Below are 24,430 nucleotides of genomic sequence, written 5' to 3'. Positions count from 1 at the left end.
GCACACCACTCTGGAAAATCTATGCTCTCTTCACCCCACAGCCCATACCTTAGCCATCATCATCTCTTACTGGAATCACTTGAACAGCTCCCCCTGCCCGGGAAACTCTCTCCTTCCTCTCCATCCCCTTCCCTGGGCAAACTCTGACTCAACCTTCAAGTTTCAACTTGGTCTTTACTTCCCAAACTCCTATCCCACTCAACTGGGGAAGGTTTTTATGTGATTTCCATGGTTCCCCCTCTTTGGCTTATTTCATTATTTTCAACCCTCCATTCGTGGTGAACCCTGCCAGGGCAAAGAATTGTTGGTCTTTTTCATCATTATATTATCAGGGCCTACCACATTGCCAAGTACTCAGTTCTATTGTAGCACTCAACAAATGGTTGCTGAATGCATGAATTCCGCTGTCTAGCACCCTTGGGCAATTCTCCCTTTTATGAAAATCTTTTCTCAGCTGACTTTCAATTTGCAAAATATTTAAGTATCTAGATTTAGATATGAAAGAACTATAAAAGCCAAGTACATAATTGGTCTGTATGTGTGGTCCAGCTAGCCAGTAAGATACATCTCTGCAGAGGATCCGCTCAGAGCCTCGAAAATCACGCTTATGTGGTGGGGTCACCTGTTTTGCTTCACAAAATAGAGAAGGAGTGTGTGTGGTTGTTGAAATTTGTCTCCAGGGTTGGACTACTGGGTTCCAGTCCCAGCTTTCTCTCTTCCTAGCTTTACTAGCTGTAACCTTGAGTGTCATTTATCTTCCCATGACCCAATTTTCCCATCTATAAAATAGGTATAAAATTACACCTACTTCATAGGTTTTTAAATGTTTTCATCACAGTGCCTGGTACATAGTAAGCACTCAGTAAATGATCATAATAGCTTTCAGATGCCTTTGTTAGCATGCACTCCAATTTATTAATATCTATTTTAAAGTGTAACCAGTCAAAATTAAACCCAAAATTCTATTTAGTGTGACCAGGACATACAAAGGGCTAGCACCACCAAAGATCTAGATATTTTACCGATTTTAATAGATTCTAAGATTACACTGTTTGGGGGTTTTTTTTTAGCAGCCATAACATACTATTGTCATATTGACCTTGTGTTTAACAAAATCTTCAGAACTTTTTGTGTGAATTTCTGTCCACATAGCACTTACTCCTCTTGTCTCTGGGCAATTGATTTTTTTAAAGTGAATGTATAACTTTTACATTTGGTAGTTTTGATTTTGTTGGTTTGGATCCAGTGTTCCAGCTCATGCAGATCATTTTGCAGTTTGATGACATTCTACCATGTTTGTTATCATTCTTAGATCTATGTCATCTGTAAATTTGTTAAGTATGCCTTTTAAGGTTGTATCTAAATCATCCATAAAGTCATTGAACAGAAAGAGGCCAAGGATAAAATCAACATAACTTTAGTAAAGTCTCTGTGAGTCAACATCGATGAACCGGCAGCATTCTTCATATGCGATCATTCAGCCAACAAGTCTCCATCTTGTCTAAGGGATTCTATAGTAAATGACAAAAATTACCACTTATTAATGAAGATGTATGCAAAACTGGGCTCTAAGGGTGTTTGTTGAGGCACTGTTTGTAAAAGCCAAAAATAGAAAACAACCTTAATGTCCAATAAGAAGTAATTGATGGAATAATACATTTTTTACATACTTTCAATAGACTATTCTTTGTCATTGCAAAAAAGAAAAAGAAAGAGTTCTGCTGATTCATGTGTTTCCAAACTTATTTTTAGCCATAGGTATTATAGAAAGTTGGTGGGTTTTGCTTACTAGTTTTTATTCCCTCTTCTGATAATATCACTCTAACCTTCTCAGGGGAAAATTCCCTTTCCCACTGCAGTACTTACAGTGAAACTACCTAATAAAGAAACTTTTGTGCCCCTAGCCAGAGGGTGTACACCTGACCCAACCTAGGACAACTGGGCTCTCTCTCCTAGCATGTTAACAACCAAGAAAAAGTTGGAACTCATGCATCCCAGCAGTCATGCCCTGATCCAACTGGCTATTAATTCCTTCTGCCAGGAGCCCAGAGCTGCGCTGGCTCCCGCCCTTTCTGATTCTGATATTTCACCTATGTTTTTCATCTGGTGAACTGCCCATAAACTCCTAATGAATTGCATTTTTGCTTGTTATCCAGTGTTAGTTTCTGTTGCTTACAACAAAAAACTCTAAAGCCCTTTAAAAAAATTTAAGACCATTTAAAAAAATACCAATATGTAAAACAAAACAAAACAGAGCACTCTTGGGCATGGGAGGTCCATCCACTTGGCTACCTCTTGCCCTGTATAATAGACTCATAAGCCTCTACAAGTGCAGTGTAAAATGAAAGGCCTCTCTCATAGATGTAATATCTTCTCTTCTCTCTCTGGTGATGTTAAATGTAAAGTTTTCTTCTGCTACCTACATTGTCTCTATTTCCTGCAAGTCCTTTTTATTGTTTATTTGCCTTGTGTTTTGTTCTGTCTTTCATGTTAGATGCTTTTCTTAAATGCCTGATTATCTTTGGCTATTAGTTCACGTTTAAAAGCAATTCACTAAAATGATTATCAGAAATGTAAATGGGCAGAGCTTGTATCCAATTCTCCTGTTTTCAGCTCCACTCCTTACATCTGAGGTTCTCAGTGCCTGTAGTTCCTGAGACTTCGTGGGATTCTGCTGCCCAAATTGTCTTGCTTTCATTGGCATTTCCTTCTGTAGGCGCTTGCTTTCAGCTTTCTTTGTTCTGCCAAGTCAGTTACCACTCAGCCATTTATTTTCCATCTTCCAAAATCTGTTGTCATCTCTGGTCCTGTTATCTCCTCTCCTAATCTCTTTATTTCTATGGATTTTTATATTTCTTATTCCTTTAATATAATTTTAGTGGGAAGGAAGCAGAGATAATAGCTGGGGTTCATTTCACTAGAAAACTCTATCTACCTTTTCTATAATTACCATGTTTTACTTTCACAATAAAGGCAAATAAAGGTATTTTTAACTTTATAAAGACAGCGTACCTACAACATTCTTGTGTTGTCTACCAATGGTCTACGAATCTATTAATTGATTCAAAAAGGAAATAAAGATAGTTACTACTATTTGTTCATATTGAATTCATACTGGCTTCAAGTGTTCGCTTAATTATTTCCTAGGGGTTTACAATAAGCGATCCTGTTTAACCAAGTGATTCTACTAATTGTCAATATTCAACACCAAGCTGGTAATTAGCAGAACCCACTATTTTCCTTTATACAAGGTCAACTCAATTTCAAGTCTGCTTTAATTTCTCATGAATTTTTAAAGTTTATTTATTTATTTTTTTATGTTTTATTTATTTATTTATTTATTTTGAGGAAGATTAGCCCTGAGCTACCATTTGCCGCCAATCCTCCTCTTTTTGCTGAGGGAGACTGACCCTGAGCTAACACCTGTGCCCATCTTCCTCTACTTTGTATGTGGGACGCCTACCACAGCATGGCTTGCCAAGCCGTGCCATGTCCACACCCGGGATCCAAACCGGGGAACCCCAGGCCACTGAAGCGGAACGTGCGCACTTAACCGCTGTGCCACCGGGCCAGCCCCTCAAGGTTATTGATAGTTACTTTGCAATCCCTTTTCCAAGACTTCTTAGCATCTTAGGAAGAAATTTTTCTAGACATGGAGGTTTTTATTTATTAAAATAATTAATTAATAAATTCCTTCATCTACTTTAGGCTTTAATTCTCTTTTTGCAATGTTTGTTCTAAATCCTTTCAGTCTAAAGACTATAGTAGACAGTTTCTGGGGGGAGTGGATTGGGACATCCTAGCATCCAAACACTCTTCTGGTCTGAGGGAATCCAAAATACGAGGGAGACCAGCTTCCACCATCCACTGTGGAAACCAAAGGGGACAGCTCTCCTTATTCTCTACCAAAGGTATTACCACGTGATCTAGGCTCAGGGAATGAGATGCTATGGTGCAGGATTTTGCATGTTGAGGGAATGATACAAAGATACAGAAGGTTTTTTGTTATAGTAGTGGAGGAGTTGAGAGTGCAGATGTGGGGGAGTGGACATCCTTTGTCAGTGACACTAAGAGTGACAGCAGCAAACAGCCAGTGGCGGTGGTGCCAACGATGGTGACCTTATTCTGGTGGTGTGATCTGGATGGTATTTGGCCTCCCATCCTCTCTTGGTTCCCGGCTGGGTTTTGATTTTGGTATTTTGGGCTTCCCATTGACTCTGTGCTCCTATACCATTCCAGTGAATTTCTTTCTGCTTATGTTAGCTGGAACTAGTTTATGTTATCTGGACCAAGAACGTCAACTAGTACAGAGAAATTGGTACTGGGAGATGGTTGCAGACAGCAGAACCTTGGGGAGATGGGTGGGAGGGGGAATCTGCCACCTGGTTACTTAGGACTGAGAGCTGTAAAAATTCTGCTAATATACAGGGATGATATGTCCACAGCAAACTCTGACAGAAAAAATTAAAAGATAAATATTGCCTCTGATCTCTGCTCAGTAGAAGCAACTATTTGCTCCTGCCAAACTACAGGAAAGACAAAAGGAATTAAAGAATTGCAGGGTCGTATGACTTCTGTTGGCTCCAGGTTTCTTAAACGAAAATAAGTGACAAACTCAAATCCTTAAATTCTCAGATCATAATACAAATTGAAACATTTTCTAAGACTACGTGAAAAAGAAACTCATTTCTTACAGCCACAGGGCAGAAATAACCGAAAGTCAAACTCCACGAGTTGCCAAATTACAAAGTCAACTGAATTCACAGCCTCACTATGTCTCGTATGTGAAAGTTAGGGTATTGGTCAGAAAAGTGTTGTGCCTCAAGACCTGGAATGGGAATATATGCAAATATCTGCAGAACTCAGGGAACTCTATTCCCCTAAACCTCACTGAGCCTCTATCACCACCCAAAACAGAACTTGTTCCTACGTCTAATGAGGATATTATTGTTATACATGAGGATGCACCTAAGAGAGTTAACTTGCAAAAGGAAGCCAATTATCCTTATGTTCTGCTCCCTTCACTCCTCATTATCTCCAAATGTATAACTAGACTTAGGTACCGGCACACCCAGGGGGACCAATTATAAAGCATAATCTGGGAGTTAATGACTAGCACACACTGTTGACAAAAGGTGCATACACACACACACACACACCAAGATTTGCTAATTTACACCAATGTGGGGGAAACACACAGATGAATGGATTTCCTAAGAAGAAAAAAACCAAAATTTTAGATTCAGGCTGAATTTATCAACACGGATGTATTTTCTAGAAATTTGGATTTAACATATTGGCCTGAGTAGTTAGAAGTGTTTCTAAATATTTTCTTGCTTGGTTGCCTATAACCTAGTCACAACAGAGGAAAATGCTAAACGAAGCTGAGATATAATGTGGTATAATGTCAGGGAAGGAATTCAAAGACAAAGGAGGATAGAAATATTAAAGGGCACTTACCATGTCCTCTTTCTATGTCCCCAAGGTGGCCCAGAAAATGTATGTGAAGGAGATCTTTAAGAGTGCTTTAGTGGCTGTTCCAAACAGGCCAGGAACACCTGTGATGTGCTGCAGTCAACACGCCTCCCCCTCCCCTCACCGCCATTTCAATCCCAACGGACAGATGCCGGCTCAGCAGAGGCCAAACAATGGCACTTCACTACCAGTGGGATGGGGACACCATTTCCGTCTTGGGCAGCAAGGCCAGCATGATCATTAGAAGCTGCAGGCCTTCAAGGTGTTTTGATCTGTATTCTCAGTACCAAAATAAATGATTAGCCTCCAGGATCCCATTTGATTTAAAATATATTTTAAAAATAAATAATGCAAAAATTTAAAAACCAAACTCCAGGTCAGCGGAAGAAACATCTGACTCAAGTTGTTACAATAGCGTGGCAGCCCCACACCCGGTTACTAGACCAAGACTCCATGAATAAGGGAAGCCCTGGGTCCTTTTGAGGAACAACACTGCAGTACCCCCGCAAGTATAGACTCTTTCCCAAAGGGAACTGTGGCCATTTACCAAGGCAACTTGGGGGGAAAAAAAGGGTTCACTCAGGGATTATCGGACATTGACTTTGAGCCAACACTAATTCTTCAGAACACTTAATACTACTATTGCCCACTGGTCACAGAGGGGGGTCTTTGGGAGTCAGGTCATAAGTGGAATCTTGGCCAGAATCGACTTAACAGTGGCCCCTAGGATCCTTGAGTCCATCCTATAGTTATTTCCTCAGTTCCTGAGTACAGAGTTGGCATAGATATTCTCAGAGATTGGCATAATCACAGAAATAGATGCCTCACCTGTGGAATAAGGCCTATTACGTAAACAGGGCCTTGTGGAAGTACCTGCAATTTCCTACTGATCAAAATAACGGTCAAAAGCAATACTACATCCCCAAGGAAATCATTAATACAGTTGCCACAATAATTGTCTTGTTAGATGCAAGGTGCAGAGTTCTATTATATTTCCATTAACTATTTAGTTGCCCTAGTGAAGAAGATGGCTGGATCCTGGAAAATAACAGGAGTCCTCAGTACCCCAGGATTATCATAAGCTTAAGTAGTTGATGCCTCCAATTCTATCTGCTGTTCCAGATGGGGTCTCCTACTGAATTAAACCAATATAACCTCTGGTACCTGTAGCTGATCTTTGATGCTCTAATGTTTTTTATCCCAGTAATTAGGAAACACCAGAGAAAAAGGTTGCTTTCACCTTGCAGAGAGATCGCAGAGCAATACATCATTTTCTTCTGCATTATGTCATCTCTCTGTCTCTGTACTACAATTCTAATGTATGGGACACTGATTGTCTCTCTACATCATGCTAGAGTACAACATTGATGATTGCATGATGATAGGATCTGGCGACCTAGAAGCATCAGGGGCCCTAAGTGTCTTGGTAAAACACATACTAAAAGGTAGGAGGGAGGGAAATTCCAAGTACAATGGTCTGTCACCTCAGTGAAGTTTCTAGAGGCTCAGTGGCCTACGTCATGTCAGAATAGCTCACACAAAATGAAGAACAAGTTGTAGCTCCTTTCACTCCCATCACTAAGACAGAGGCCCAATGGGTATTGGGAATTTTTGGACTTTCCAGGTAACATATACCACATTTTGGTGTATTCCTCCAAACTGCTTACCAAACACTTGAAAGACTTCCAAGTTTTGAGTAGGCCCCAAAGAAAGAAAACATTCTCCAGGTTGCAGCATATGTGGCCTTAATGACCCAGTGTATTCAAATGGTGGTTGAGTTTTCAATGGCAGATTGAGCCGCTGAACGGAGCTTGTGGCAAGCCTGATGAAGAGAATTGCTGTGGAGACCTTTACGGTTTTGCATCAATCCACGACCTCTTCAGTAAGCAACTGTTGTCTTTGTAAGAGACACTTCTTGGCCTGCTACTAAAAAAGCAACAAGTGTCGACCACAGAGCGTCTGGTGACAATGCTATCTTGAGCTATCCATCATGAACTTGGTATCATCTGAACCACAATGCCATAAAATTGGTGTGGTTAGCAGCATACTAGAAAGTAGTATACAAGAGAAAAAGTCCAAGCACATCCTGAAGGCACAATAAATTATTTGAGAAGTTTGCTCACACTTCCAGTGTGCCAATTCCTGCCGCATTGCGGCCCCTTCCTCAACTCCATGGTCTCATATGGAGTTCCCTATCAGCCAGATCTAGTACCAACTCCGCTCAGACTAGTCCTGGAGACAGTAGAGAAGGACCATCCTCCCAGGAGGCAGAGCTTCAAACAGCATATTTCACTGTACATTTTGCCTCAAAGAAGAGATAACCTGAGGTAAGAATTTACAATGAGTCATGGGCAGTGTCAGGGTTTTTGGCTGTATGGTCACGGACTTAGAACAACACTGCGAGGGAGCTCTTGGGAAAAGATATTCAGAATGACCTCTTAGTCAGATATAATGTTTTCACTTTGGGGTAAGTCATTTGAGGAAGAAGAATGTGGAATAAACTAATGGAATGGACCCAGTTAACCAGGCAAACAGATTACCCACGCTGTAGATGTCCTTCAGCGTCCTTCCCGAGCTACCTCAATGCTTGCTCAATTGGATCAAACAAAATGGCCATAGTGGCAAGAACGGAGGTTGTGTACTAACCCAACGACAGGGAAATTGCCCCTACCAATCCGCTTTTACTTGCGCATCCTTCCCTGGTATGTCAATACTTTTATCTACTTTAAGTAAATTCCTTCTACTTTTGTCTCTATCTTTTGTCTGTTATTTTATATAGGTATGTTGTTATTGGTTAAATTTATAATTTAATTTATAGGACGCAAATGTTGAGACAAGATCATGATGAAATAGAGAAACAATGGCTATCACTCTGAGATCCTAGATTTGGGGTTGAATTCAGTAACTGACAGGCTTAGGACTTTCTCCTCTTAGGAAGGATATGAGTGTATTTTTAATTGTAGGAGGAACTGTTGCATTATATTAGGTGGGAATATTTTTATGTTGGAAATTTGGGAAGAAGGGTGTAAGTGGATGTTTTGACTACCCAGGATCCAATCTCCTCAAGCATACACAGCATATTCTCCAAGACAGATCATATATTGGGCCACAAAATTAAAAATATATGTACTTATACATACATATATACATGCCACATTTTCTTTATTCATCCATCCATTGATGGAAACAGCTTGTTTCCTTATTTTGGCTATTGTGAGTATTGCTGCAATGAACATGGGAGTGCAAATATCTCTTCAAAATACTGATTTCATTTCCTTAGTATATATACCCAGAAGTCGGATTGCTGGGTCATATGGTAATTCTATTTTTAATTTTTTTAGTAACTTTCATGCTGTTTTCCATGTTGGCTGCACCAATTTATGTTCCCACCAACAGTGCACAAGGGTCGTCGCCAACACTTGTCTCTTGTCTTCTCGATGATAACCATCCTAATAGATGAGAAGTGATATCTTATTACGGTTTTAATTTGCATTTTCCTGATGATTAGTGATACTGAGCACCTTTTCCCATACATGTAGGCCATTTGTATATCTTCTTTGGAAAAATATCTGTTCAGACCCTTTGCCCATTTTAAAATCAGGTTATTTGGGGTTTTGCTGAGTTGTATGAGTTCCTTATATAATTTGGGTATCAACTTCTTATCAGATATATGGTTTATAAATATTTTCTCCCACTCTGCAGGTTGCCTTTTCATTTTGTTGATTGTTTCCTTTGCTGTAAAGAAGCTTTTTAGGGGCCAGCTGGGTGGCGCAGCGGTTAAGTGCGCACGTTCTGCTTTGGCGGCCCGGGGTTCACCAGTTTGGATCCTGGATGCAGACATGGCACCTCTTGTAAAGTAGAGGAAGATGGGCATGGATGTTAGCTCGGGGCCAGTCTTCCTCAGCAAAAAGAGGAGGATTGGCAGCAGTTAGCTCAGGGCTAATCTTCCTCAAAAGAAAAAAAAAGCTTTTTAGTTTGGTACAGTCCCACTTGTTTATTTTTGCTTTTGTTATCTCTGTTTTTGGTGTCATCCAAAAAACTATTGCTAAGACCACTGTCAAAGAGCTTTTTCCTTATATTTTCTTCTAAGAGCTTTATGGTTTCAGGTCTTAAGTTTAAGTCTTTAATCCATTTTGAGTTAATTTTTGTATATGGTATAAAATAAGTGTCTAACTTCATTTTTTGCATACTACGTCCAGTTTTCCCAGCACTATTTGTTGCTGAGACTGTCTTTTCCCCATTGAACGAGCTTGGTACCCTCGTTGAAAATCATTTGACTACACATGTGAGGATTTATTTCTGGACTCTCTATTTTATTCCATTGGCTTATATGTCTGCCTTTACCCCAGTACCACACTGTTTTGATTACTATTACTTTGTAATATAGTTTGAAACCAGGAAGTGTGATGTCTCCAGTTTGTTCCTTCTCAAGATTGCTTTGACTATTCAGAATCTTTTGTGGTTCCATATGAATTTTAGGATTGTTTTTTCTGAGAAAAATGCCATTGGAATTTTGATAGGGATTGCACTGAATCTGAAAATCATTTTGGGTACTATGGCCATCTTAACAATATTCAGTCTTCCAGCCCATGAACACAAGATGTCTTTCCATTTATCTGTGTCTTTGATTCCTTTCAGGAACATTTTGTAGTTTTCAGAGTCAAAGTCTTAGGACTCTATTTTTATTTGTCTTCTGATCTGTCATTTTTCTGTCTTATCTTCTCTACTAGACTGTGAGTTTTCTATATGGTGAGAATGTTCTTATTTCCCTCTCCACTGTGTTTAACAGCATCTCTTGCATGTAGTAGGCTCTCGATAAAAGCATCTTCCATAAATGAGAGCACAAGTGAGTCCTGAAGTACTCGACATCAGCACTAACACGCTTAAAATCAAATTGACTTTCTTTGTTATAAGGATGTTGGCATACAGATGTCTGAGCTTTTCCATTATTCTCACCTGAGAATTGCTGAGCCTCCTGTCGTGAGACTGAAGTGAGCTGAGCCAGAAAAGTGAGAACTGGGCTAGGGATTTAGCAGCTGAGAACTGGGGCTGAGTATCAAAGAGGAGTCCTGTGGCTGAGCAGAGTCCAGGGAGAGGGAAATGGGCATGGCCAGGGATTCCTCACTGCAGGGCTGCCAAACGCTGAGGAGGCGAGTGTAACAGTCAGCACCCTTTGGGGGAGAAGAAAGGGTGGTTTCAGGGTCCAAAGCCAACAGGACGCCATGAATAGATGAGGCCGAGGACCCAGGGTTTGACTCAGGTGAGCCAAAAGTAACTTCCTTGGAGACTTGGCATCTGGCCTCATTGAAGTCCACCAGCACCAGCATTTTCAGGTCTTAGGGTTCAGCATCTCACATGTCCTTTCTGTATTCTTCATAGTAGCCAGGTTTGCATTTTTCTGGAGGTGTTTTTCTCCTTCTCCTCAATTTCATTTAAACTCTTTGATCAGGTTGGCCAGCCTCTGGGCAGGCTGTTCCTTCCGGCAGGATGCGATGCAGGTCTCCTTAGCCATGGCCTGAAAATCCAGATTTGACCTTCTGAGATCACCTATCTGACCAGCTACCCACTTCCCACGTCTCCTCTTCTAAGTCATGCCTATCAACAGATGAATATGACGCCATGGGCCTTCAAGTCCTTCAGAGCGCACGTGGATTCTGGTCTCCCAGTGGAGCAAGTATCACACAGGCTGGAGATGGGAGGCAAGGGGTGGGGAACAGGTGCCGCCCGACAGCTGGGGAAAGGAGAGAGTGAAAAGACAGAAGAGTCTGGGCAAAGGGCGTGGCAATGCCTGAGCTTTTTACTAGAAGCTAGTGGACATGGATATGAGCTTCGTGTGGAAAAGGAGCCTCTTCTCCAGGGACCATAGGGAGCAGCGGCTAACGAAGGGAGCCTGCCCCCTCTCCGGAGGGTGAACACAGGGTAAACCAAAGGCAGTGAAGAGGATGGTGGCTGGGAGAACTTGCTTAGTTCTTTTAACCCTTAACAGGTCAATAATCAGTACCTCAAACTTCCCTCCCTCTCTGGTAAAACCTGGTTTAGAGGGGGTAAAATCTGTCTGCCCCAGCCTTCTCCTCCTCAGACGCTCAGGCCCTGGTCTCAGGGCAGCCGGCCTCTCTGCGGCCCCTGCGTCTCTCCTGCAGCCCACGGCAGCACCCAGGAACCTTGCCAGGAGCACGTCCTACTGACCCGGCTCCTGAGCTGTTTTCTGTGTTGTGGAGATGCATTCCTCAGCTCTTGGATACTCACCGCTCCTATACTTGGGTATTGTTTTTATAGGCTGTTCTTTCCCTGTGGCTTCCTAGAAGTAGGTCAAGGTACCTGCTTTAAGGGAGAAGTGCCAGGGTTCAAGTCACCTGGCCTGGAGTCAGGAATCCTGAGTTCTATTTCGGGCTTCACAGATAACCAGCTACGTGACAATCTTAGGGGCACAGTCTCCCCTCTGCTTCTCCCTGGGCCCTTCTCTAGGTCTCATGATTTTTTTTTCCCCTGAAGCTGAATCTCCTGGGGCCGCCGTCTTCTTCCCTCTTCCTTCCGTCTGGAAGGCCCTTTAAAGCTGTTGGCTGCCTCAGGCTGGTGCCCTGAGCAAGAGCTGCTGCAGTCGTGTGCCTGATGAGGAGGTTAGAGGCTTTCCTACAGAGACAGTGGAGCTGACGGGGCTGTTCGGGTCTGGAGCATCAGGAAGGCAGACTTGTGCACTAAAGGGCAGGCCTGGTGGTGTGCTGTGGATACTGGAGTCTGGAGGCGACAGAGAGTCTTGGGTTTCATGCGATGGTTGTAGATTGCTTCCTACTTCTAAGCCTCCTTTTCTCTGTAATGCAGGGAAATTCAGCCTCTGGTTCATATGGAAACTCTGGAAATTGTGGTGCTTGCTCATAGCAGAGGAGATCATTTGAGCTGCTGCAGGAAAGGACATTGTTCAGGGTGACGGCTCACTTTGGCTAAAGGATAGTAACGTTTTCTAAGGCACAGTTCCTCTGGCCTGACCCAACCTGTATCAGGAGGCTCCAGGTTCTGGAGGTGGCCAATGCCATGGGGGGTCCACTGCTGATGGCCTAGGAGGGGGTGGAAATTAGAGCGCCTGCTTTGGTCTGGATAGCCTGAGACCTTCTCCAATCTCTACCCTCCAAACTCAGGTAACGGGGAAGCGAAACACAGATGGGGAGGAGGAGCAAATGCAGATAAAGGAAGGAAGGGGGCACGGGCTTTCAGACTGTTAGGAAGAACTGTCGATTTAGCACAGTCGTTATGCGCACATGAGTGGACTACAAGGCGTCATGGTGTGGTGGAGAGGAAAGGGTCTTGGGCAGAGTCTCCTAGGCTTGAATTCCTGCTCAGCTATTTACTAGAGAGTTATCTCATCTCTCTGGGCCTCAGTTTCCCAGTTGTAAAATGGGAATACAGTAGTTCCCCCTTATCCGCTGGGGATACATTCCAAGACCGCCAGTGGATGCCTGAACCCATGGATAGAACCAAACCCTATGTACCCTATGTTTTTCCATATACATACATATCTATCATAAAGTTTAATTCATAAATTAGGCACAGTAAGAGATTTACAACAATAACTAATAAAATAGAATAGACTGTAATAAAAGTTACTGGAGATTTTAGCAATCTCAGCACACGATGTATTTTCTTTCCTTATTAAGTTGGGAACTGTCACCTTTTTACTTAAAGGAAGCACTTTATGGCTTTTCTCTGGCATATCTGAATTGCCAGCATCACTACTCTTGAGCTTTGGGGCCATTATTAAGCAAAATAAGGATTACTTGAACCCAAGCACTGTGGTACACAGACAGCCAATCTGATAACTGAGAGAGCTACTAAGTGACTAACGCTGGGTAGTCTATAGAGTGTAGATACGCTGGGAAAAGGGACATTTACATCCTGGGCAGGAAGGAGCAGACAGCGCGAGATTTCATCATGCTACTCAGAATGGTGCACAATTTAAAAGTTACGAATTGTTTACTTTTGGAATTTTCCATTTAATATTTTCAGACCACAGTTGACTGCACATAACTGAAACCACAGAAAGCGAAACCACGGATAAGGGGGCACTACTGAGATGGTATTGACCTTGCAAGGTTTCTGAGAGCGTCACATGAGAGAACCCATGTAAAATGCGTGGCACAGTGGGCACGCAGTAAGTGTTATTTCTTCTCCACTTTCCTTCCTGTCACTCCGCATCACCGTGTTGTAGGTTTCTGCAGATAAAGTAAGAACCTAGGTAGGATAGGAATCTCAATTCCGACTTTCCCTCCTTTCCATGGTTCACCTAAATAGTTGAAATTTGCTCAGTGTCTCTTCATGAGCACACTATTCTGGATATTGGGATCCTTGGGTTCTGCTCTTTTCTTTTAAACTGTGAGCCAGAAGATTGTGTTCCCCCCAAGTCTCGGCCTCCTCATATGGGAGAAGCACCAGTACCTTAGACCTTGACAGCACCATTTTCTGCACAAATTTCATCCAAACATCTTGACTACGCCTCAGAGAAGCTGGGTATGGGCCGATTCCTTCACCACTGAACACACAGGGCCCAGAGGACCCTCAGCCCTCTGGCCAAAGCACCCATGCCAAAGGGTACAGACTGGCCCGAGTGACCCCACCTCTGTGCCCTTAGGAGCCACATTCCACTGGGATCTATTTGGGCACAGAGATTGGGGTGAGGGAGGACTACTCCAGGCCTGGGTCAGCCATGAGGATCCAGGAGCACCCTCCAAGGGACGATCTAACTAAAGCTGCTACATAAAACAGAGGCTGAATCTGAATTTTGAATAAACAATAAACATTTTTTTTAGTATAAGTATCTCACAAATGTTGCATGGGACATACCTAAAAATTATTCCGTATTTATTTGAAATCCAAATCTAATAGGTCATCCTGCATTTTATTTGCAAAATCTGGCAACCCCAGATTGAACACAAAAGAAAGACTTTGGGTTGGGCATTCAAGGCCCTCCCACATGGCCCCAGATGACCCATCCAGCCTCCTTTCTACTTCTGCTCCCCTCCTCGGCTCTGCTCCAGCCAGGCGGGTTCCACGCTGTGCCTCACATACTCTACCCTCTACTATCCCAACCTTTGCAAATTGTAATCCCTCCGGCTGGAATTATTTACACTATCTCCATGTCTAGAACTTCTGCCCATTCTTCAAAGCCCATCCTGAATGTTTTTTCTTCATGAAGCTCTACCCTTTTCCTTCTATGGGCCTCTGCTGTCATAATTATTAGATTTTATTAAAATTTTTGCATGTCTCCCCTCTCCTGAGTACTTTTCACAGTGTCTAGCACATAATAGGGAGTGATCAATAAATATTTGATAAAAAGAATGAATTAACCTATCAGCCCTCTGAATGTCTAAATAGAGGTCTGTGCCTCTCATGCACAATTTACCGCCTTGTTCCTCGTCACGCAATGTTTTTATCAGTATTTGTCTTGTACTCCCTGCTAGACATTTCACTCTGTGAAGACAGACACTGCATTTCCCACTGCGCTGCAGACAGCAGTGTTTAATGAGCATATTTTGTGTTGAACAGAACTGTGGGCTGGGAGTATCTCCAGATGTCCAGACCAAGCTAGGCTCCAAATTCTCCCTTCTGCCCTGGTGCAGGTATGACTCTCAGCAGATCTCAAAGCCACCTGGCCTGGTCCTAGGACTAGAGAATAGAGACAGAGCCGCTTTGTGAGTCGTGTGTTGGTCTAGACTAAATGTGAGCTTCAGGAACCCTCCCAGAGTTTCCCAGGGCGCCTCCAAGGTTTGCACGTGCTGCTGAGAGAGGTAAAGAAACAGGACCAAAATGTGGAAACAGCAAGAAATAGGAAACATTGGTTTGGGATACAAAAAGAGAGCACTGTTCCAAGAGTCCCGCAACCTGGATTCTCTCTCTGGCTCTATCCCTGCCTTGTGTGAGGAAGGAAGGAATGAAAATAAATCTGTGAGTGCCCACTGTGTACTTTCATGTAGGTTTCATATAAATTTCCCAGAAGCGCTGCAGAGCCGGCAGATGACTGGCCTGCAGACACATGGCTCAGTGTATCTAGGAAAAAGAGTACAAATTAACCTCTCACGGCCTCAGTTTCCTTTTCCGTACAATGGGAGACATCAAATCCCCTCTCTAACTTCCACTAGCAGAATATTTTGAGGACAAAAAACCTTAACCACAGGGTAAGAGGAAAAACTAGAGAATAGATATTAACAGGACAGGTGAATGTGTGAGACATGGAGGAGGCTGGGTGAGAAGCCTTAGGGAAATCCTGAGCTGGGCTTGGGGATGTCTTCAGGGTGTGGGTCGTGAGCCTTCTGCCCCTCTGGATCTGTTTCCCACGCGGTCACAGAAGGTGGAACAGGCGGCCCTGGGGTACAGGTGGAGAGCATGCTGGCCGCAAAGCTGGTGAACTACACGTATAAACCTGGGAAAGGAAAAGCAAGCTGACTTCCTGCCGCACTTGCGCGGCGAGGTGCGGTGCGTTTCCCGCGTACCTGGCGCAGGAAGGACGCTCTTTGGCAGCAGACACCCGGCCAGAGGGTCTGGGCGGGCCACAGCTAAGGGCTTAATTAGAGAACGAGACTTAGGGCGCCAAGGGAGGGCGGGGGGTTGTTCTCCAATTCCTCTTCCTTGCGCCTCCTGGCTCAGCCGATGCACCCTGGACAAATTTAGGGGAGTGGGTGTACCTGCAGTTTCCAGCGCCCCTGCTGACCCTCGGGGCCCACGGGTTCGGGGAGATCTCAGCTGTGGGCCTGAGCATTCCGACAGGAGCAAGGAGTTCGGATGGGTGACTCCCCCGGGGAACGCTGCAGCCGGAAAACCCGCCGCCCAGGACCTTGGGGCGACAATTTGGGAAAAGGCGCATTTTGGGATTTGGGTTTCTCCGAGGGGGCGGGCGCCGGAGTGGGCGGAGCAAGGGTGTTTGCCTGGGGAGGGGCGGGGCAGGGCGGGGCGCGGGCCGGGGCCGCCCGGCAGTGGCGGAGACGGGAGGGAGGGCCGTCTGTATTAGCATAGCCACCTCCCCTCTCGGCGCAGCCCTGCCCAGAAACCCGAGCGGGGGCCGGCCGCGCTCAGCCCCGGCCCCTGAATGGGCTCGCGGTGCTGGCTCCGGCCCTCCCGCGTCCGGCCCTCGCTCCCGCCCCGCCCCGCCCCGGCCTCGCCGGCCGCCGCCATCCACCGCGCCGGCCGTGAATGAAAGGCAGGCGCCGCCGGGGGCTGGCTGCAGGCGACGCGGCGACGCAGCCTCCCGGGAGGCGCTGGCCCCGCCGAGATGTACGGTAAGGAGGGCTCTGCCTCCGGCTCGCAAACTTGCAGGACGCGGACCATTGTCCCCCTGCGGGGCCCCGGCGAGGCCAGGGGGCGCGGACTCGGTGCCTGACTGGGCTCTTGTCGCTCTGTGTGCGCGCGTCTGTGCTGAAAGGACAAAGATGCCTAGGGCCGGGGACCCTGGGGATCTCGGAGACCCTTTGGGCTGGTGGTTTGCTGGCGTTGGGGCGGGTGGGCGGTGGTCCATCGGGGGGCGGGGGGCTGGGTGATCCTGAGCGGCAGGGTTCCGGGGAAAGCGGGTCTCCCTTGGAGCCGAGCAGACGGGGGCGTTGATGGAGGTGGTCGTGTGACAGCGTTTGCAGAATTGACAAAAGCGGGTTGTGCTGGGGAGTTTTATGCGGGAAGCCGGTCCGGGATTGCGGGGCGACGCTCGCTGCCTACCTCACGCCCGGCTCCTAGGCTGTGGGAGGCGGCGCCGGCGGTGCAGAGGGCTGGGGAGCGAGCCAGTCCTGGGAGACTCATCTCGCCGCCCCTGGATGGACGTGGCCTCTGCCTGCCCCTGCTGCCGGTGGCACCCAGGTTCCCTAACTTCCAGATATGTCCTTCGCAGTCATGAAGGGAGGGGACGCTGCTGAGGGTGCCATGCAGCTCTGGGTAGCCACCTTCTGGCTGTCCTCTGACCTCTCTTCCCCCTTTCCAGGGCCAACCCCTCAACTGATGTGCAACAGTTAACCAGACCCTCATGAGGCACTGTTCTGCTTTAAAATTTGCCAGGAATTCCTCTGGTTTCGGAGGCAGTGTGGATGAAGAAAAGAGAGCACTTTGGGTCGCACATTGCAGCTCTAATGAGTGGAGCACTGGAGACCCAGGCCAGTCTAGAAATCAACTGCATTACAGAGCCTCCAGACCTTCTGGGCTGCTGGGTGTGTGTGTGTGTGTGTGTGTGTGTGAGAGAGAGAGAGAGAGGGAGGGAGAGAGAGAAATGATCCCAATGGACAGAAGTCCATCAGAACCCAGGTTCTGACAGCTCTTCTAGGGAAAGCAAAAGAACTGGAGCTATGCTCACCTCCCACCCCCATACCAGGTAGGGCTCAGGTGGCACCTGAGGGGTGGATGTAGGGAGAAGAGCATGTTCCCAATTTAACCCATCACCGAGGCTGCTCAGCTGCCTCATTCTGCAAACAGACTGTGAGTCACAAAGTTTGTTGGAGGCAGAGGAAGCTGAGAGCATGGTGCAAAGGCTTAGCAATTGGTGGGCCTCACTATTGAGAGAGAGACACTCAATGTTTTCAGCAGCCTCCTTCCCTGCCCAGTTGGTAACATGTCCACATTTCTGAACCAGGTCAAGACATCAGCAGGTCCCCTCTGCAAGTATTATATCTCTTGGATGGACCAAATGGGGAGTAGGGTGGGAGGAGAGGTTGACCTCAGAGCCTGTTCTGCTGGCCAGTGGGGATTCTGGGGGAAGGTAACCGGCAGTTGTGTTTCATAAGCTAGGAGATTCTGAGGTTCCCAGGAGAGAGCTATATTTTCTTACTCTCTCAGTTTTTCCCCCTATTCTTTTCTGCAGAGCTGGAGCAGCCTGAAGCTGCAGATCACTTGACAAAAGCATGTGACTGCAGGGCACCTGCAGTGGGGAAGGAGTTAGGACAAGGCCCATCAGGATGGCTAAGAATTAGGAACCCTGGTTCTGCTGGGCCACCTCATGGAATTCAATCCAAGACAGTTTGATAACTGATCCCAGGACACCTGAGCGTTGAGGGTGCCAGTCTACTCTATTGTATGAAGCAAGTCAGGGAAGAGTTGGATGGTACAGAATGGTGAACCCAGAAGCCAACGTGTCTGGGTACTGTTTTCAGATAACCGAGGATTTTCATTTCTCTTTTACATTATGTTTTTATTCCTCCAGATGCAAACAGAGATGGTAATTACTCCTGAATCATTCATAGAAAGATTATAATGAAGGAATCCTCTGGGCAGTTGCCTGCAGCAAAGGGAAGTCATGCCAATGCTGGTTGGGAGATTATTATTGAGTCTTGCTTAGTGCAAAGCCATGTCTTAGGAGTGTGAGAGTCAGCTCACTCTCCAAGATGGGGGCTCATTGGCCTGGATTTTAGGATTTTCTTGACTTTCATGAAAAGAAAGGGTCCAAGTGATACTTGCAATCAGTCTCTCCCCAGAGTCAACAGAGGGATGAAAAGAGACGTAGATAGGGAGGTTGGGAAGGCATAGCATCATAGACTTCTTATATTTGCTTCTTATTTTCCAAGTGATTTATCCAAGATGACACAGTTAGATGGAACGTGGCAAAATGAAAACTGGGGCCTCCTAGCTCCCCCTGATGCCTTGGGTAAATGCCCGTTAGGAAAATGCCACCAGAGATTTTATTAACTGATGGGCAGTAAAGCCCCTGTGTAGAGCCAAAAGTTACCTAAGAGCTTTAGGTAAAGATGTTCCTTGACCGTCCACCTTGGCCACTTGATGATTGTGAATTTGTATAATCTGACTCCCATTGCCACCTCTCAGCTGCTTGGCCATCCTGGACAGATCTTCATTTCCCCTCTTCTCCTCTCCTCACTTTACCTCTGCCCTCAACAACTCAGTCTTCCTGTGGCCTCAGTCTCTTCCATCTTCTTCCTTCTGTCTGTGGGAGAATAAGCGCCCCCTGTCTTTGCTAGAGGCCACAGTGCTATCTGGGCCAGAAAGAATCCTAGACCTGGGGTCAATCCATCTCAATCCAAGAGCCAGTTCACAGCTATGCGACCTTAGGCAAATGGGGTCATATCTCTGAACTATATCCTAGATAAAATGATGAGACACCCATCTAGCCTCCCCAGGTCTGTTGTGAGCATCAGAGCTGGGCCCTAGATGTGACAATGCGTCATAAGAGTTCTGCACACACAAGACAGATTGCTCAAGAGCCTGGACACTTCAGGTCCTCTTGGGCCTTTAGCTTCCTCTCTTCCTGTCTGCCAGCTCCTGAAGATGCCTGTTTGCATCACTTCCCACTCCAGCTTAAACATGCAGATCACCTTGACCTAGCTAGCCACTCAAGCCACTGAACTACTTTCTCTTTCCCTTCACCAAACTCACCCCAGCTGCCTCCTCACCACTCACTTTTTCCTAAATCCCAGTCACTTTCTGGAACTGGCTCTCCAAAAGGACACAAGTGACTTCCTACAGTCTTGTTTATACCTACGAACACAGATTGACAAGGGACCTGGAAAAATAAAAGCATTTTCTACTGGGATAGCGAGACTGCGGGCAAATTCTCTGCAAAAATGGATTCCCATTAGTTCTTCTTTGTGTTAGAATTAAAAGTTTCCCTATTCCCCTCTCCTGGGATGGAGCATGGTGGTGCTGCGTAGGAGCATCCCGCTTACCCACCGAGGTGAGGCAGAGCTCTCTAAGACACGCTACCCTCCAGAATTAGGGCAGCTGCCCATGAAGAGCACTTGGAAAGGATTTCCCCAGAACCGCAGTCTGTGTAGCCTGATCCCATCAAAACAGAAGCTGCTCGAAGGAACCCCTCCTCCCCTCCAGGTGCTGCCCCATCCTCGCGCACACCTGTCTTCATGCTTTGTGGTTGAGAATGTGGATGGGAGGGAAAATAGCGATGGCGCACAAGTTTTTGTAAATGTGCCTTACAGAGCACGTGTGTGTGTGTGTGTGTGTGTGTGTGTGTGTGTTGTGGATAGTGTGGGGAAACTGCAAGACGGGGCTGACTCCCCCTGAGGTGCCTTTGCAGTAGGTTCCATAGCTCCTGCTGCTCCTCCCAACACACACACACACACACACACACACACTCACACTCACACACGCTCCAACCTCCTCCCCCAAATCTTGAGGTTCCTGCAGCCCCATAGTGTGGTGTATGGCTCGTTCAAGTAGGAGCTGTGTGGCATGCCTCCGCTCTCCCCCTCTGCCAATTCCTTTATTCCCCTTAGGAAGGGGACAGGGCGAGTAGCGTGCCTTTTTTCTCTCTTGATGGTCATAGTCCAGTGAATTGAAATGGTTGTAGTTTTTTACTTGCACATAAATAAAAATAAAAAGTTAATATCACCTTATAAAAATCTGGAAAAGAGAGGCGGGAAAAAACCATCTACCATCCTACCCACTAAAACCAACCTTTTCTATAATTATGTAAATTAACCCCTAGGATTTTGTGTTCCTGCTTTGCCCTTTCCTTTCTCTTTCTCTCCCAATCCTAGCCTGTTTCCCTGGGTGTGATGGTGAAGGAGCATCCGAGAGCCCCGTAGCCTGGGTCTGAGCCTGGCTGTGCCCCTCAGGTAGTCCCGGACCTGAGCCTGTTTCCTGGCTCTACAAAGATGACAGCACCCCTCTCGAGGCCAAGCTTAATTAGGATAAGAGAGCTGTTTCCGCTTTCCCCTTCCCTCAACTCTCTCTCTCCTCTGTTTCTTAATAAAAAAATGAAAATAAACAAAAACTGATGTCCCGTAAGCTTAATAACAGTGCTTGTGATATTGTTCCTTGTACCAAAGAAAAGGAAAATCTAATTTAAAAAGCATCTTTCTTTTTTTTTTTTCTGGAAAACACAGTAAACTATAAATAAGTCTAACTACTTTTCCTGTTTTGATATCTTTCCTTCTGTGCATTTGTTTATGTGGTTGGAATTATTCATTTTGTGTTCTATCTTTCGACCTAACTTTAGAATATATGCATTCCCCTCAAGTTAATAAAAACTTGCTGGCTGCCATTTTTAATGGTGGTGTAACAGTCCACTGGATAGAGGTATGATTTTCTTATGGTACATTTACGTTGTTGATAAAGATTCGGTATTATAACCTTGGGGAGACCTGGTGCCCAAAGCTTTCTCTGAACTTTGGAGTATTTCCCTCGGCTATAGCCCTCCAAATGGGTTGATCAAGGTATATGAACATTTTAAAGATTTGTTACATATTGTCAAATTGTTTTCAATTTGTGTTAATTACATTCCCACTAGCAGATATGAGTGCCTATCAAAAGCATTAAATATTGAGATTTTTTTCCTAATCTTTGCTAATTTGATAGGAAAGTTATATAATTTTTACTTGTGTTCTTTTTCTTTTTTTTTTTTTCGTGAGGAAGATTGGCCCTGAGCTAACATCTGTGCCAGTCTTCCTCTATTTTGGTATGGGGGTCACCACCACATTATGGCTGCTGACGAGTAGTATAGGTCTGCGCCCAGGAACCAAAGCCAGGCCACCAAAGCAGAGCATGCTCAACTTAACCACTAGGCCACGGGGCCGGCCCCTACTTGTATCCTTTATTACCAGTAAAGTTAAACCCTTCCTATGTTTTTTAACCACTTGCATTTTAGTGACTTGTCATATGAGTCTGATTGCTTTGTTTATTGAGGGTATTAAGTATTTGCCTGTCATCTGCTTTACACTTTGTGTTTTGAAGGGAAATAGACATAAACTATTATGTATTTGTGGCATGCCAGCTATATGTGATACTCCATAGGGCATCACAGGGGATACAAAAATATATAAAGTCCTTTCCATCAAGCAGATTACAATGTCAGCAGGCAAACAGGTTGTAAAACATGCACAAAATTAAATAATACAAAGACAGGTTCCATAAAATTGCAGTTTTGCAATGTGGAATGGAGCAATTCATCAAATGGTCAGCTAGCAACATCTTGAGGTGGGGGAGACCACTGCGAAGCAGAGCCGTTTGAGGGGGCTTCAGAGGAGAGCAGGCGTTGTGCTGGGGTCTGAGGGCTGGATGGGGAGGGGGAGGCGCCAGTATGAGTCAGTGCACGGAGGTGAGGAAAGAGAAGACCTGTCCAGGGAGAGTCAGGGGAGCTACCTGGAGAATTATGTGATGGAGAAGGAGATGATGTCAGGATAAGGAGTCTTCAGTTACCCCTGTGAGCAGTAGGAGCTGTTGAAGCCTTTAAACCATCAAAGGCCTGATTTGCTCAATTGGTGTTTTAGGGAAATGAAGCTGGGTGCAGAATGGATAGAGGGATGATGCGAAAATGAAGAAAAGCAGAGGAGATAGTCGCTGCAGCCCCAGGCGGTAGCCTAAGGAGAGGGAAAGCTTTGGACCAGTTGCAGTTGTGCATGTGCAGTGGAAGGGGTTGGCTCCTTTAAAAAAAAGCAGTAGGACTGGGTGGGTGGGAGGGGTGGGGGTGGGGGGCTAAGGTGAATTGAAACTCTTTTAGAAAAACATTCCCATGGTACAGAAAATGTGGATTATATAAGCAGATGTAGAAAATAATTTATTTTTAAATAGGTGCTAAGTTACCTAAAGCTGTAAATTTATTGTAATCTAACTTGTTCTAAAGAGGATTCGGGGCATATATTTTACACACACACATACCTGTGCTACAACAAATAAAGAGATCGAAGCAAAGAAAATCTGGGGCCAGCCCCATGGCTGAGTGGTTAAGTTTGTGTGCTCCACTGCAGTGGCCCAGGGTTTCGCTAGTTCGGATCCTGGGTGCCGACCTAGCATCACACATCAAGCCATGCTGGGGCAGCGTCCCACACAGCAGAACTAGAAGGACCTACAACTAGAATATACGGCTCTGTACTGGGGGGCTTTGGGGAGAAGAAGAAAATAAAAAGATTGGCAACAGATGTTAGCTCAGGGCCAATCTTTAAAAAAAGCAAAGAAAATCTAAGAGTAAAACAGAAAAAATAAAGCCAGGAACTAAGTCATTTCAGGAAAAAAAATGCACACCAGCAGGCCCTGTCACAAATTCGGGTTTGAGCTTCCTATAGGCCAAAAAAGAAAGGCAAAGACATTTGCAAGATTCATAGCATCTATAAAAAAAATTTTTAAATGCAATTGCCTAGGACAAATACAGCTTTTTGAGATGCTAAGACCTGAGAGAAATTCCTCTCTAAGTTCCTCCTAAAACAGGAGCTATTTCATAAATATTGATCTAAATTAGATTTTTCCTTTTGAAAATATAGTCCCCTTAATCTGCTCTATACCAGTTTGCAGAGTATAAAGACTGGTCCAAATGAGAGTTTCTGTGTGTTCTGATCCCTCACTTTGAAGTTGCCACGGGCTCTGCTCTCAGCTGCTTTCCTGGTTTGCCGTGAGCTGGGACTAGCTGAGGCTCTTGCCTGCTTCACAGCTGTGGATATTATTTCTCCTCCCACGGACGAATGTGAGTCTTCTGAGAGTTTCCTCTGGGAGAGGACGTTCCTGCCTTCACAGCCCAGGGAGGCCGTCTGGTCACAGTCATTCATGTGCCTTATTTTAATTCACTGCACAGCCATTTACCACAAGCCAATATGTCTCTTGTCTGTGCTCCCCACCAGACCATCAGCTCCGTGAAAGCAGAGAACTCATTTCTCTTGTGCCCTACTGCATCTTTAGGGCATAGAACCCTGCCTGGTATAGAATAGGCACTCAAAAACCTTGTTGAATGAATGAATCCTGAGCTAGATGTCATCTTTTTTATTCAGCTCTTTGTAACTTCTGACTGTCTACGTGTCTCAGCCTTAAATGTGTTCTGAATAATACAATTGCTATTCTTTTAGCTTCCATTCATTGGACACTACTATGTGCCAAGCAGTATTCTAAGTACTTTTATGTATTAATTTGAATTAATCTTCCCCAAACTCTATGAGTTAGGGATTATGATTCTCAATTTAGAAATGAGAAAACTAGAGCGTTGAGAGGTTTAGTGGACAGCCCAGGGATGGCTACACAGTTACGTGGTAGGGCTGGGACTTGAACC

The 24,430-nt window shown here is 45.2% G+C and overlaps 1 protein-coding gene and 1 long non-coding RNA gene across 4 annotated transcripts in view; one reads left to right on the top strand and one right to left on the bottom strand.

The window, feature by feature from the left end:
- Window positions 1–1,008: 1,008 nt before the first annotated feature.
- LOC111768138 (uncharacterized) lies at window positions 1,009–16,347 on the bottom strand. Its single transcript, XR_002800265.2, has 2 exons — window positions 16,146–16,347; window positions 1,009–1,511 (listed from the first exon to the last, which is right to left on the bottom strand). It is a non-coding gene; the product is annotated as an uncharacterized lncRNA (long non-coding RNA).
- A 55-nt stretch (window positions 16,348–16,402) lies between these two features.
- EFR3B (EFR3 homolog B) overlaps window positions 16,403–24,430 on the top strand; it is an 87,026-nt gene continuing 78,998 nt past the window's right edge. Inside the window, exon 1 of one of the 3 annotated variants that reach the window (XM_023619397.2) lies at window positions 16,403–16,736. In XM_023619397.2, coding sequence (XP_023475165.1) covers window positions 16,730–16,736 — 7 coding nt within the window. In that variant the 5' untranslated portion in view covers window positions 16,403–16,729. The remainder of the gene's footprint in view (window positions 16,737–24,430) is intronic. The other 2 variants (XM_023619399.2, XM_023619398.2) reach the window with 2 other exon arrangements.

The sequence above is a fragment of the Equus caballus genome, chromosome 15 (genome assembly GCF_041296265.1).
Source record: "Equus caballus isolate H_3958 breed thoroughbred chromosome 15, TB-T2T, whole genome shotgun sequence".
NCBI lineage: Eukaryota > Metazoa > Chordata > Mammalia > Perissodactyla > Equidae > Equus > Equus caballus.
This window is presented reverse-complemented; position numbering and strand designations above follow the sequence as displayed.